General features: G+C 33.9%; 2 protein-coding genes across 13 annotated transcripts; both read right to left on the bottom strand.

The window, feature by feature from the left end:
- Window positions 1-373: 373 nt before the first annotated feature.
- LOC106163527 (uncharacterized) lies at window positions 374-4322 on the bottom strand. The gene is made up of 5 exons (XM_013541132.2): window positions 2656-4322; window positions 2333-2455; window positions 1934-2056; window positions 1550-1690; window positions 374-1274 (listed from the first exon to the last, which is right to left on the bottom strand). Exons 1-5 carry the CDS (start codon window positions 2702-2704, stop codon window positions 979-981), a joined length of 732 nt encoding a protein of 243 aa, XP_013396586.2. The 5' UTR covers window positions 2705-4322; the 3' UTR covers window positions 374-978.
- Window positions 4323-4966: 644 nt separating this feature from the next.
- Window positions 4967-12872, bottom strand: LOC106163556 (steroid 17-alpha-hydroxylase/17,20 lyase). Of its 12 annotated transcripts, XM_087004500.1 has the most exons (15): window positions 12734-12862; window positions 12260-12378; window positions 11980-12015; window positions 11593-11678; window positions 11185-11350; window positions 10790-10870; window positions 10071-10178; window positions 9355-9448; window positions 8872-9027; window positions 8321-8532; window positions 7722-7853; window positions 7306-7410; window positions 6747-6878; window positions 6272-6492; window positions 4967-5716 (listed from the first exon to the last, which is right to left on the bottom strand). In XM_087004500.1, exons 5-15 carry the CDS (start codon window positions 11333-11335, stop codon window positions 5588-5590), a joined length of 1521 nt encoding a protein of 506 aa, XP_086860626.1. In that variant the 5' UTR covers window positions 11336-11350; window positions 11593-11678; window positions 11980-12015; window positions 12260-12378; window positions 12734-12862; the 3' UTR covers window positions 4967-5587. The 12 variants fall into 12 exon arrangements, with proteins under 12 accessions (XP_086860626.1, XP_086860612.1, XP_086860607.1 ...); XM_087004486.1 differs by lacking the exon at window positions 11593-11678; XM_087004481.1 differs by lacking the exon at window positions 12734-12862 and having other exon boundaries at window positions 11980-12349.
- Window positions 12873-13371: the final 499 nt, after the last annotated feature.

Genomic DNA, 13371 nt, shown 5'->3' with positions numbered 1-13371 from the left:
CTCATGGTTACGATTTTCTCATAATTCTTGATAAAGGACTGGTCCATTTTTGACAGATTCTGATTTTTACTACCGTTAATTGATTTGTATTTGGTGACCTATCCTCAAATGAATACTTCAATTTGAACAGATAAATGCAAAAGTGAAAAATTCTTATGCAACCTTAAACACCATTTTTAATGGCAACAATATCTATATTCTGAGGATATACATAAATCACATTTTCAGGTCCTGTCTTTTAATCAAATTGAGATGATAAGAAATAATAGACTTGACATTTAATATGGAATTTTTTTTCCAAATCATTTTTCATCAGTTTTTTCCTATTTTGCTGACTGATAAATGAAATAAATATATATATATTTGTGAAAATAGCATCTTTATTTCAGTGACATTTTTTACATCATGATCATGAATTCGCAGCACGCTGTGACACAAAAATATAGCACTCGTCAAAGAGTTCAAAAATCGAACTAAGTGTGTAAGCAAATCAACTGTACAATAAATATGAAAATGTGACTCAATGTGAGCAAAATCACAGATAAAACAAAAATCACAGCAAATTTCTACCGATGCACATATTATCCAAATATCCATATTTGACGCAAAACGAGAAATATCAATCGTAAAAATAAGTTAAATGAAATGTAAAAAAAAAAGTAAACACCATATTACAGTATACATTTAGCAGGAATGGACGGAATAGTCAATAAACAATAAATAACTTATCAAAATTGATAATAAATTTATCGCAATTTAGTATATCAGTCTAAGGAGGGCATTACATGCACATTAATCACGTTGAAAGACATTCATTTTAACTACATGTAAATTGCTTTTTAATACTTCACAAAACTTAAAACGCGTTTTTGCATTTAACCAATTAAGCAACCTAAGTAAATTCAATATTGAAAAATATCCGAAGAGGACGTTCATACTGCTTACGTGTTTAAAATACAATGTCTGCCAACCCTTCAATTAATATGCTTTCACTGCAGAAAACATCGAAGGCGAATTCCTGGAATATGAATATTTTCTCGAGAGTTTTTCCTGCGTTTTCTCCCATTTCTTGCCTCTTCCCCTCTTATAAATCAAATATATAACAAGTCCCAGTAGAACTAAGGTGACCACAATCAGCCATATAATAATGCCCATGATGAGGTAACCATTCACTAGTGTAGCATCATAGCCACAGTTGCCGGTCTGAGCAGACGATTGAGCGGCCGTCTGGTCCTTCACAACCTGAGACATGGTTTCCGAGAGTGTCGTAAATTCTGGAACAAGAGTACAAAATCAGTGTACTACTACATAGAAAAGATTTTCCTTTTGTTTCTGTTATACAACACCTGAGGGCCATTTGAGGCGATTTAATATTCTTTTCCAGTGTAGGTGTTGTCGCAGTTTGATTTAGTAACAGATTGGTATTCTATATATACCTAACATGGCATCAATCATTTTTATGGGGAGAGGCTGCTTGGTATGTTGAAACTCATGAATAAGTATGATTTTGTAGACAGTGGAGAATGAGAAATTTCGAATGATTACTTACCTGTGACCTTTAGCTGCAGCGATTGTGCCAAGGAGTCAACAGACGATGAAATGGTCATCACGCAACTTCGGCTCCCCAAAGTGTTAACACATTTTTGTGTTGAATTACACCCGCCATTATTGACAGCACACTCATCAACATCTGAGATAGAACACATAAAATACAACAAGTTCTTGAAATCACTTACGGACACAGCTTTTCAATACAGCACCCGCACTATGTAATACATTCAAGATACAGATCCAGCCATGGTTGACATAAATGTTTTAAACTTTATATTCATTTATTTTGATTCATCTATTTTTTCTTATAATTATTGATCTGTTATTATTATTATTTGCTTGCAAACCTCTTTCTTAATAATACATTATTTAGTAATAGTACCTTCACAGCTGTGTCTGTCGGGGCTCAGTCTGAACCCAGCCCGGCACGCGCAGACGTAGGTGCCTACTGCGTCGTAACACAACTGGTCACAGCCGCCATTGTCATTGCTACACTCGTCCACGTCTAAAATGATTGAAAAAACATCAATAACGACAACATCAGGTGGTAGAAAAAAAGGTGGCGCTGGTAATATTCAAATCCATGTAAATTTATGTCAATGGAAAATGCAGTTTTTCTTTTTGATAGCAGCTTTTAAAAGTTTCAGCAGACGCTATTTTGCCATGACCTTTTTATGTATAAAAATAGCACACTCGAAATGTAAATATGCACAAGCCGAACAAGAATTTTTTATGTTATATTGACCAAAAAAATTATGATTGATAATAGGATTTCCCTCACCGGCACAAGAATACTTGTCCTCGTTCAGCTGATACCCGGCGTCACATACACAGCGATAGGACAGGTAGGAGTTCATACAGGTGTGACTGCACCCTCCTTTATTCGTCTGGCATTCGTCCACCCCTGAAAAATTAAATAAAAATTGTAAGATAGGATTTCCACTGTGGTGTGCGCATTACAAATTTTTGTTATCTTAATAATGATGATTTTCAAATGATCATTTAAAAAATGATTTTTATGTTTGAAGCTTATTAAAACTATGGCCATAAAAAAGGGCCGAAAAACTTTTTTATTAATATTTACACCTTCAAATACGCACTAACCCTTATTTCCTGGAGGACCCATAGGTGGCATGGGCCCCGCTACTCCCATATCACCCTTTAATCCTTGCAGTCCTTGAACACCTGTGTCGCCTTTGGCGCCCGTTGGACCTATAATGCCCTGAATACCAGTTGCACCTCTGTCGCCTTTTGATCCCTTCACTCCCTGCTCGCCCTTGTCCCCCTTGGCCCCTGTAGATCCAGTTATGCCTTGTGGAGCCGTGGGGTTTGTTGGCCCCCCATCAAGTCTCTTTAATTAAGTTACTTTAAGATGCTTAATTATTTCATTTGGACTCACTGGCAACGATTTCTTAGCACTATTGGATACTAAGTACGGTCACTTTACAAAATGATGTGATCAATTCTTTTACCCCATAGTTACTTTGTCATATATTGATGGGAGGGCCAACTTACCTCGGGGGTCCAAGTACAGTTGTACGTATAGCTCCGGTCTCCCCTACTGTGTAACAAGCTCAATGGTGCAAATGAACGATATTAACCATAGTTTGGCTGTCAACTTGAACAGCCAATGTTTCTAAAAACCACAAAAAATACTTTAAATAACCATTAGTCTACCACAATGCAAATCAAATGCTTATCAAGTTTATCATGCAAGATCTACATTTAGATCAAGATCAAGGTGACAAGCATGCGTGATTTAACAACTTACCTTACGGTGTATTATATGGTTTCTATCGCTCAATATCAGAGCCTATGCTATGCAGGTATAATACTGAGAAGAACTATGAATAACGTATAATAATAACATGATTCTAACCAATTTAACGTACATTTACCTCTGACCATTAATTCATTAGAGCTGTTTTTCTAATTTGGGCTGTATGTCAATCCTAAGAATCATTATTGTAAGTTAAAAAATACAGAAAATGTTACAAAGTAACAGTACAGGGCTCCTGGTGGATGGGAGTGAAAAGTCACATCTAGAAAATGCCAATTTGAAATATACGAAAAATCAAATTTTCACAAAAAAATGTATAACTTCCAGAAAAATTAACTAAACAGTCTACTTTTCCAAAGGAAGCTGCATTTAAGGCCCATGTTTTTTCCTGTAAATTTGAAAAGAGTGAGTGACATGGTTTTCCTTTAATGGGCACTATGGCACTAACAGCATAATGACGATCAATTTTTAATGATAAAATAGAAGTTTCGTGAATATTCAGAAAATGTGACTAGCAAAGGTCTTGGGGACTATGAAACTTCAAAGTCACACCTTGAAATTGCCAAAATGTAAACAAGACAGAACTGTACTGAAATGGGTTTATTTCTATTTTAACACTTTTTTACATAAAACAATTTTTTAATGATCAACTAAGTTGATACACTCATGGTCAACTCTGCCGATTTTCGTGATAAATCTTGTTCAGGGATGAAGTTACGCCCCATACCAATTGCTATCTCACCTCAGAATAAAAAAGTGTTAAATTGGCGATTAAAGCCTTGAAATTCCTACGCTTTTACAATGCAAGGAGAAATATAAAAGCCGATTTTGTATATTTTCGTTTTTTTATTGTTTTCATCAGCACAAAGATAGATGCATTATTGAATAATTAGGTGCAGAAAAACTTCATTTTCGGTGTCTGGATGATAATAAAGGGTTACAACACACTTAGGAGATTATTAGATTTGAACTTTTTTGAATGTATTATAAATCAGAGGCATAATTCCGAACTTTTACATATTATAAAAATTGTATACATATATATATTGGTATTCTTATTAATACATATCACATATCAGGCAGGTAGCCAGCAATTTCAAAAGGGGGTTCTTTTTCTGAAAAAATGGATCTTTTTCCATAAAAACTTCATGCACCTAGATCAAATTTTACCCAGAGTGGACCTTTCCCCAGCAAAAGGGGTGGTTCTTTCGAACCCCCTGAACCCCCCCTGGTTACAGGCCTGCATATCAAAAATTTTCCAAGATCATGTAAAGCAGCCCTAGCAGTACACATTAAAGATGTGATTAATTATGTATACTGTCCAAAGTTATAAATCTCATTCCAGAACTCTTGAAGGTATATGATGTCACTGATTTTTACAATGAATTCTATTTCTATATGTGTTTATGTTTGCACATGATTCGTCCTGTTATTTTTTATTGGTACTTACATGATAATCAAAGTTTTAATGCCACTTAAGTGAATTATATATGGCCAAAGGTAAAATTGCACTAAAATATTTGTTAATGTAAAAAAAATTAAATGGATTCTGTGAACTGTCATTACTTGGCATGTTACTCCAAGACCCCCAGTGTCACAGTGGGAGGGATAAAAGAAAAACTGGTAAACATGTGGTATTGTGTACATAATTTAATGTACTGACATAGGAGTTGTTTTCTTAGTAAAATGGAATGTAAGCAGAGTGTCTTAATTTAAAAAAGTGTAAGCATTGCAAAAGAATCCACTAAATGAAAGACTATATATAGTTTAAAATATATGTCTTAAGCTCAGCACAGAAGCATTCACATTTGTAGTCAATTGCTTCTTTGGTGCAAGCTCTTTCATGTACAGCTCCACCATATACATATTGTCTTGACATTTACACTTTAAGTTCTTGTACTATACAAATGTATGTATGCAGTTACCAACATGGTAATGACAATTTAATCAAGTGCCATAGCAGAAGTTAGATTTAGTCAAGTATTTCCACAATTATCAAAATATAAAGATAAAAGATTGGAACATGGTGTATCAACATGTTACTCCATCCAATATCCATTGCTGATGCTGAAATTTGTTAAATGGTTATTCTATTCAGATATAAATGGAAAACATTATCTAATGTTAATAAAAAGTAAAAAGGATTTTATATAAAATGGTTTTCTTGTCCTGGCATACTTATATATATATATATATATATATATATATATATATATATATATATATATATATATATATATAGTATAATATGAAAATTTAGCCTTTTCTCTTTTCAATAACCAGTTTCTGAGGTTTACAGTGGCAGTCAAGAATTTTATCTGCAGGTTCGAAGTCTCCTGTTACATTGGGTGGAAAGCTCACCTTGTAGTCCCGGTAAAACAAAGCCTAATGAAACAAAAAACAAAAAGTCAAATCATGTAAATGATCATCAAAATTAAGACAAAGGGGATCTTATCAACACCAAAGACAACACTAAAAATGGTTTTGATTGATTTCTGATAATTTTCTTATAATTTCTAATAATTTCTTATTTTCTGATAATTTGCTTAGAAGTGCATAACATTTAATTCAAACATGCAACTTGGTACTGTACAAATATGTCCAAGCACATTTAATGGACCATTTAAAATGCATTTTGTTTTGAATGAAATATTCATTTCTATCACTTGTCATTATGATCTTGCCAAAATGATGTTAAATTCTGATGTTTTTGGAATGTAATGTAGATCAGGTATTTAAAATATGGTGTATCTACCGGTAGGTTAAAAAGTTCTTCAGTTCTCACACAAAAATCTGCCCATGCTTTTGTAATTAAGTAATTTCTATTTAAAGATAAATGTAACAAAAAGAATGATGGTATTGTTGGAGGGGGGGGGGTGAAGATGTCCTATATTCTGTTTTTACAATTAAAAAAAACTCATTCATCTAAAGGGTACACACCATGATCATCATTATGTCAGATCTGGCCAGGGCTTCCCCAAGACACTTTCTCTTCCCACTGGAGAATGGAAGCCATATCTTAGAATCCACATGTATGTGGCCATGTTCATCTAAGAACCTTTCTGGTCTGAATTCTTCTGGTGAATCCCAGTAAGCGGGATCATGGTGTATTCCCCATATGTTTGGAGTGACAATGGTTCCCTTTGGCAAATCGTATTCTCCTTGAAGTAATAATGAATACATTCAAAGCATGGATGTGACACTACTTTTGAGATTAAAAGTTTTAAAATTCAAATTGACAAGTCAGTCACATGATCAATGACAACTGATGAAAAATTAATTAAATTAATTGAAATGTAATGTCTCAAAGGTGAAGAAAACATGTTTAGTCTTTTTAGAAATGATGTGTTTTTTACTCTGAATTCACTCATACAGGATAAACTGAAAAAATTTGAAAGATAGCAAGTATACTTACCCAGTTTTGTATCTTGCAGGACTTTGTGAAACAGAGACATTGGGATCGCTGGCCTCAGTCTCATAACTTCATGCAAAACAGCATCGTAGTATGTTACCTTGGATTTGCTTTGGAGAAGGTCATCACCGTCTCCTGTTATAGAAACAAAGATACGTCAAAAAATTGGCACATGTATCAAAAATAAAACTTTGAATAGCACATGCTATTGCAGAAGAAGTGGCTCGTACATGATGTACTGGTGGCATGGGTTAACATTTGCTTTAAAAACTGATTTGTAGAAAAATATAGCCAAATTCCACGAAAATGATTTCAATCCTGTTCTTTGACACTTTTTTCTTCAAGACCAATGTCAACTTCATCTTGATAATAATTCTTACAATTTTTGCACATTTTATTCTTTATTTCAGTTGTCCAAATTGATATTCATAACCATTTCTTGGTGCAATGAGATCTTGTCAGATATTTTTACCATTCACATATGTAACTACACTTTGGTAATGTTGAAGTACAATGTTCTCCATTTCAATACAAAAATTACCCATTTAGGCTTACCATTCACCTAAAACATCCAATATTTCATTGTGCATCTTTTCCTGAACATCTGGATAAGCTGCTGTATACATAAGTGTCCATTTCAGGGTTTCTGAGGAGGTTTCTGTTCCAGCTAAATAATAATAATAATAATATTTATTATTTATTTGTATATGGCATTTCTATTATAACCTTAATGGGTTTTCAATTAAAAGCTAAATATAATTATTTATTAACAGCTGAATTGACAAATTAAGAAGTCAAAATTACAAATTAAAGAGTCAATGATAAAAATTACAGGTTGCTTATACAAATTCTAAAATTGACATTAAAATACATACATAATATCTAAATTTTCCCCTAGTGAAAGAGTAACATGTAATTAGAAAGTTAGTTGATCCATTAAAACTATTTTCTCTCATTATGAAAATTTCAAATCCATACCAAAAAACACATCTGATACAGTCTGCACAACATGTGTGTCTGTCAGCAAGTTCTTAGTATCTTCACCTTCCTCCTCTTCAGACTCTTTTTGTGCTAAAAGCAGCTGGTCCATTAGGTCACGTGGAGCAGCATCTGTACATCAAAAGGAACAGGAATCATTTATCAAAGATAAACAAAATCAGTACGTCATATTCCCCAAAAGAAATGTTAGTGTTGCATACATTCAGAAATTCTGAAAGAGAGATGACTTCACGTCAGAGAGTACCACTAGTATACATTTTCATGGGCTACTTAAAAAGTACATAACTTGAAAAAGTACAACAATGAATGAGTGAAATATATATATATATATATATATATATATATATATATATATATATATAAGGATATGTCATACAAAGTATACTTGTATTACATGTACACAATGTACCTTCTCACTTTCCAGACACAACTCGAAAGTAAATTGTTTGCACATACTGTGCTATAATAAAAAACAAATATTTCTAAAAATCAATGCTGAAGTACTTTTTTAAGAAATGTACTGGACTTTTGAAATGGTGCCTAAGGACATTAAAACACTTGCCAAAAATATGAATTACCTGGATTAAAAGTTGCCTTGTGCTCTTTCAATTTCTTATAGATTATTCCATGCAATTCCTTGACACACTTTTTAAATGAAGCTACTCTTTTTATTGGTGCATGCTCCAGCAGTGGTAGCAAATCTGGTGGTAGAAAACTTTGGAAGAAATCTTCCACCAGCAAGGTTAGTAATTTTCTCAACTGAAGAAACTCGGGGTCATCAATTTTGTAGCTAAAAAATCACAACAATTAATCAAATTGGTATTTAACTCTGTGATTGTTGTGCCTATTAAATGAAAGCACATATTGTTAAGATATTTACTGAGAAGGATTGATTTTATAAATAGTATTTTTTTTAACCTACTGGTAGTAATGTTGATGAATTTTACTCTTCAGACTGAAAGATTAGTAATCAGGAAATCATTTTACCGTCTTGCTTTATAAATGGAAATTGCACCAGCAATTCCGGATAGGGCATACCCTTTATTAAGGGAAATTTATTTTTGCTATAACATAAAGGTGTAAGGCACAAATAATGACTTTGAGGTGCATTAACTATTACTGTTCCTACCTCTTTCCAAATGCCATTCTACAGATAATATTATACAACATTAAATGGATGTACTCCCCAAAGTAAAAAGGTTCTTTCTCTTTCTCTAATAAAGCTGCCACATCACTGTAGGAGGACTTCAATAATTGCTCCAACTTAGTCCCCATGGCATATGTCCTGCAAAACCAATGAAATACATGTATTATAATGACGATATACCAATATTCTCATTCATCAAAGTTTTACAGGATATGGACTAAATGGTGGAAAAAAATTATAAGTAACAAATGTGGTATTTTTTCATAAATTTTGAAAAGAAAAAGCAAAGTTTTGAACCTAAACAAAAATAGTCAAATTTCTTGAGAACTTTACAGGAACTTAACAGAAAAACATGTTTATCTCTTCAGAACAGATTAATGGCACAAGAGACAATGAAAACATTATTTCATCAAATAGCTTTCTTCTTGGTCTTCTGAGTCATAAGCTATACAGAGGTACATGTACCTGATAGCTTTAAGTGCCAATTTTCTTTGAAGCTTCCAGCTTGGACCAAAGTCACCAAACGCTATATCTTTAAACCCTTCAGTAAAAAAGTCAGCTGTAAGAAAAAGATAATAAATTATCAATAAATATCAGCTTCCAGCTTAGAAAAAAGCCACCAAATGTTATATCTTTAAACTCTTCAGTAAAACTGGTCAACTGTTAAAAGAGGATAATAAATTATCAATAAGATATCCCATTTCTTGCACTGCTTTAAGTGGAGGATATGATCATTCTTCTTTGCAACAAATGAATTGAAGTAATTTAGGTATAATTAATATGAAATCTGATGAACAAAGTTTACAATAGCCACCTTTAGTCATTTGTCTGTAGAAAATTTTATGTTGTGGACAATAAGGTTGTTTTGATAAGATTTTTATACGTACAGTATGTAAGCATCAACCACATAGGTAGAATTAAATGCGCATGCCAAAATGTTTTTGTTCAATGTTATTAACCAGTATAGTATTACCAGACTGGAGACACTTAATTTAAAGTTTTCATTCAACTATCTGCTTCAAAACCCCCTTGAATATTAATTGCTATATGATGGAGATCAGACCCATAACATACCTCCCATCCCTGAGGTGACTTCTAGCTGCAATATTAGCCATAAGCAGTTACATGTACCTTCAGCAAAGTAAAATTATACCAAATATTGTATTTTCTCAAGGTCTTACATGACCAAATAGTTGTATCTCTTCCTGCCATTATTTCTTTCTTCTCTACCAAGGCTTCATGAACCACATCTGCAGAGTTCAAAATGACAAGCTTATCCAGTACCAACCCTGAAAAGAAAGGATAACATTTCTACATATAAAACGAGCGAAGATTCCCAGTAATTAGGGCATTTAAACCACATCAACTAGTTTCTTATACAACCAAAATGAAGTTGACTTGCAACGTCACATTTACCAAATTAATCCCTTGTATATAATAGCTTTGAAACGGCACTTTCTTCAAAATTTTGGATCTCAGGCTATTTATCCTTCCCTACAGTTTGTAAAAATCCCATAAATGATGTAGCACTGCATGCACATTGCACAATCATCACTCTCACTCATCTCCCATGTACCCGAACATAATGACACATTGATGTTAAGTCGTGCCCACAATTGCATATTTGGTATTTCTATTAAGTATACTATTTCAAAATAAATGGTGGCATTTGGTAGGATTGTGAGACAAAATTTGACTTAAAATGCATCTTTAATCAGTTGATAAGACCAAATTTGTTGCCATGTACACCCTAAAAGTTCCTTTCCATCTCAAGTTAAGAATTTGTCTGTCGTGATGTAAATTGCATAGGATTATGCTATTTTACAAAAAGACATTAATTATATTAGTTTTGACTATCCTAACAACTAAATAAATATGAATAGTCTGTAACTTGACTTGCCTAAACTAACTGTTGTCATTTCACCATATGTTTTTGCCAGTTCTTCACACACCTTGAACAGTCTAACATCCTTATTGAGAGCTGCAAAAAAATAATCAAGAATTTTGATATGCATGATGCAAAATGATGCCAAACTCTTTTCTAATGAAATTATGTATCAATTAAGAGGGCAACTCAAAAATTATTTAAAAAACTAAAGGATATATACCGGTAGGGCTAATATGAGTTTGAGCCCATGAGTTTGAACACTTAAAACTCCGATTTTATGGTACATGGCAAAAAGTACCACATATCACATCTTTTCTACTAGCTGCTTCATACTTACAAACTTAATGGCACAATCTACTGAAGATTTTAAAAAGTACACATAGTAAGTTAGTTAAGTTTCAATATACCAAAAATGCTTCCAAGAAAAGGCACTTGCATGGGTCCAGGTGGTAGATTTCCCTTCCTCCGTCTTAGATACACCATGGCTAGAAGAAATGCCAGGCTGGCAACGACTACCGTCTTCACATCTAGACCAGTCACGTAATCTACTATTTCCATTTTTTGCTAATATACCTGGAAAATATAACAGTGTGTCATTTACATATATGTAATACCAAAATCAATGGGCCATATTAATATTTTTTCTGGTAAGTGTTCCTTTTTCACTGTAAATACATGTAGGCTTTATGATACACAACAGCCTTAAAATTAATGCAATTAATTGCCCTGTTCAAAAACTGTAATTCTAGCAAGTTGTATTCTGCAAATTTAGAATGTAAAGAACACATTAAATGACTTATTTGACACACACACACCATAGATCCCTCGATCGTACAGGGTAACAAGCTCAGTTGGTGCAAATGAACCAAGGCTCGGCTGTCAACTTGATCAGTCAATTTTTCTAAAAACCACAAAAACTACTTTAGTTTATCCAAGGACGTTTTATAAGTCGTTGGTTTATCACACTAGTCAACTACAATGCTAATCTGCCCTTCAAGGCACCAGGATCTACATCAAGTTCAGGTCAAGGTGACACGCGTGCGCGATTGAACAGACCGCCTGCCGCCCTTCAGGTGCATGGTTTCTAGCGTTCAGAGCCAATTTCCTACACAGGTATAATAGGGCCTACTGACAAAAGCCATGAATAACGTACATCTACAAAGACAAATAAAAATAACATGACTCTAGACAAATTAACGTACCTCTGACCTCTTCTAAAATTTCCACAGACGTAGGGCCTATTATAACGAAAAGAAAGAGCTGGTAAAATCTTTGACACCTCTTGTAAACAGTAAAGCTGTAGGCTAAATCTTACTAGTAGTAGATGTACTGGTGACGCAAATATTTATCAGTTCCCGCAGTCGTGCTGCATTGGTCCTAAACTAAAACTTTGCTGAATTTTCAAGGGATGATATCACGACCACTGCATATGAAGTCACCAACTGAATTTAAAAAGAGTGATGCAAAAATGTTCATGTTTACCCCAGACGACTCACAGGTACGACGGGCGCCGTCCACGTATTAACAAATGACGATGCCGTAGTGTTGACTTTTGTACGGCTTTTATCCGGTTCAAGTGCACCTGCACTTATAGGGCCTCACTATAAAAAATGTTAAGGAGTTCAATGCACTGTCTTAAAGTGCGGCGACATTCGGATAGGAATCGCTACATCACGTTGTTTTATATCATTGTAAATCTTTTGTTATACGGAAGCCAAGGCTTGTTTCTAAAATCGAACTTCTTAAATGGTTTCTACAATCTACCCAGCTAACACATAGGCTATCGTTATTAAGTGGTTAGGCTACATTCTGCTTATAAATGGCAGGCCCTACAAAATGACATTATGATAACGCTATCATATGGTACGGTAGGCTACGTACGTAGGCTACGTTACATTGTACCTGGTATGTGTATTTTTAAAAACTCCATGGAAAATAAAAACCACAGTCATTTACCACGTAACCCCATTGTCACATCCCAGCTAACACAGAAAGTTTTGATGACTAACTTGCATTACATATATATTAGTTGCACATCGCAGTGTGAGCTGCCTTCCCAAACGCTCACTTGGCAGTTGGACACAGTCGGATATACAGACTACTGGGTACACAGTAGGTCCATTTATACTTTGCAGTCGCGAGGTCTAGCTTTTACAATACCTACAATGTAGAAGCAAATACATGTCTGTGAGTATCACTATTTCTCCAATAATTACCGCTATAAAATACTGGAGGCGCAGACGAATGAAAGAGTAGGCCTATTTACGACAAATATTTTAATACGAGCACTTATACCGCCATTCCCATTGTTACTTGTAGGGGCCTACATGTATGTCATTCAGAATGGTTGAATTTATTGGTTAGTAACTTACAGTGCTTTGGGGCCCCAAATGCATGATTGATTCTGTCTCTTTACGGTGTCATTCCTCTTTTATTGATTTTTACTTGAAATGTGTTATTATTTTAATTTTTATTATAATTTCTATTGTTAAAGGTTTTATAGTAATTTATACAGTCGAAACTTCTGTGTATGTAGCGCTACTATGAGAAATAAATTATCACTTTTGTTGATTTTGTACAGGCGGAAAGTAAAA

This window comes from Lingula anatina, chromosome 1 (assembly GCF_051362555.1).
Source record: "Lingula anatina isolate TDL-2025a chromosome 1, LinAna3.0, whole genome shotgun sequence".
Classification (NCBI taxonomy): Eukaryota; Metazoa; Brachiopoda; class Lingulata; order Lingulida; family Lingulidae; genus Lingula; species Lingula anatina.
The sequence above is the reverse complement of the archived record's forward strand: the minus strand, read 5'-3'. Positions and strand labels throughout refer to the sequence as shown.

What these genes read in the sequence shown, in the direction of transcription:
- LOC106163556 (XM_087004500.1), bottom strand. Translation starts at nt 11,335, where the DNA reads ATGGAAATAGTAGATTACGTGACTGGTCTAGATGTGAAGACGGTAGTC. An exon ending in AGATACAACTATTTGGTCAT is followed by an intron (nt 9,449 to 10,070) that starts GTAAGACCTTGA and finishes TTTTTCTTACAG; the next exon opens with CTGACTTTTTTACTGAAGGG. An exon ending in TTGGCACTTAAAGCTATCAG is followed by an intron (nt 9,028 to 9,354) that starts GTACATGTACCT and finishes TTGGTTTTGCAG; the next exon opens with GACATATGCCATGGGGACTA.
- LOC106163527 (XM_013541132.2), bottom strand. Translation starts at nt 2,704, where the DNA reads ATGGGAGTAGCGGGGCCCATGCCACCTATGGGTCCTCCAGGAAATAAG. An exon ending in CGACAGACACAGCTGTGAAG is followed by an intron (nt 1,691 to 1,933) that starts GTACTATTACTA and finishes GTTCTATCTCAG; the next exon opens with ATGTTGATGAGTGTGCTGTC. An exon ending in GCTGCAGCTAAAGGTCACAG is followed by an intron (nt 1,275 to 1,549) that starts GTAAGTAATCAT and finishes CTCTTGTTCCAG; the next exon opens with AATTTACGACACTCTCGGAA.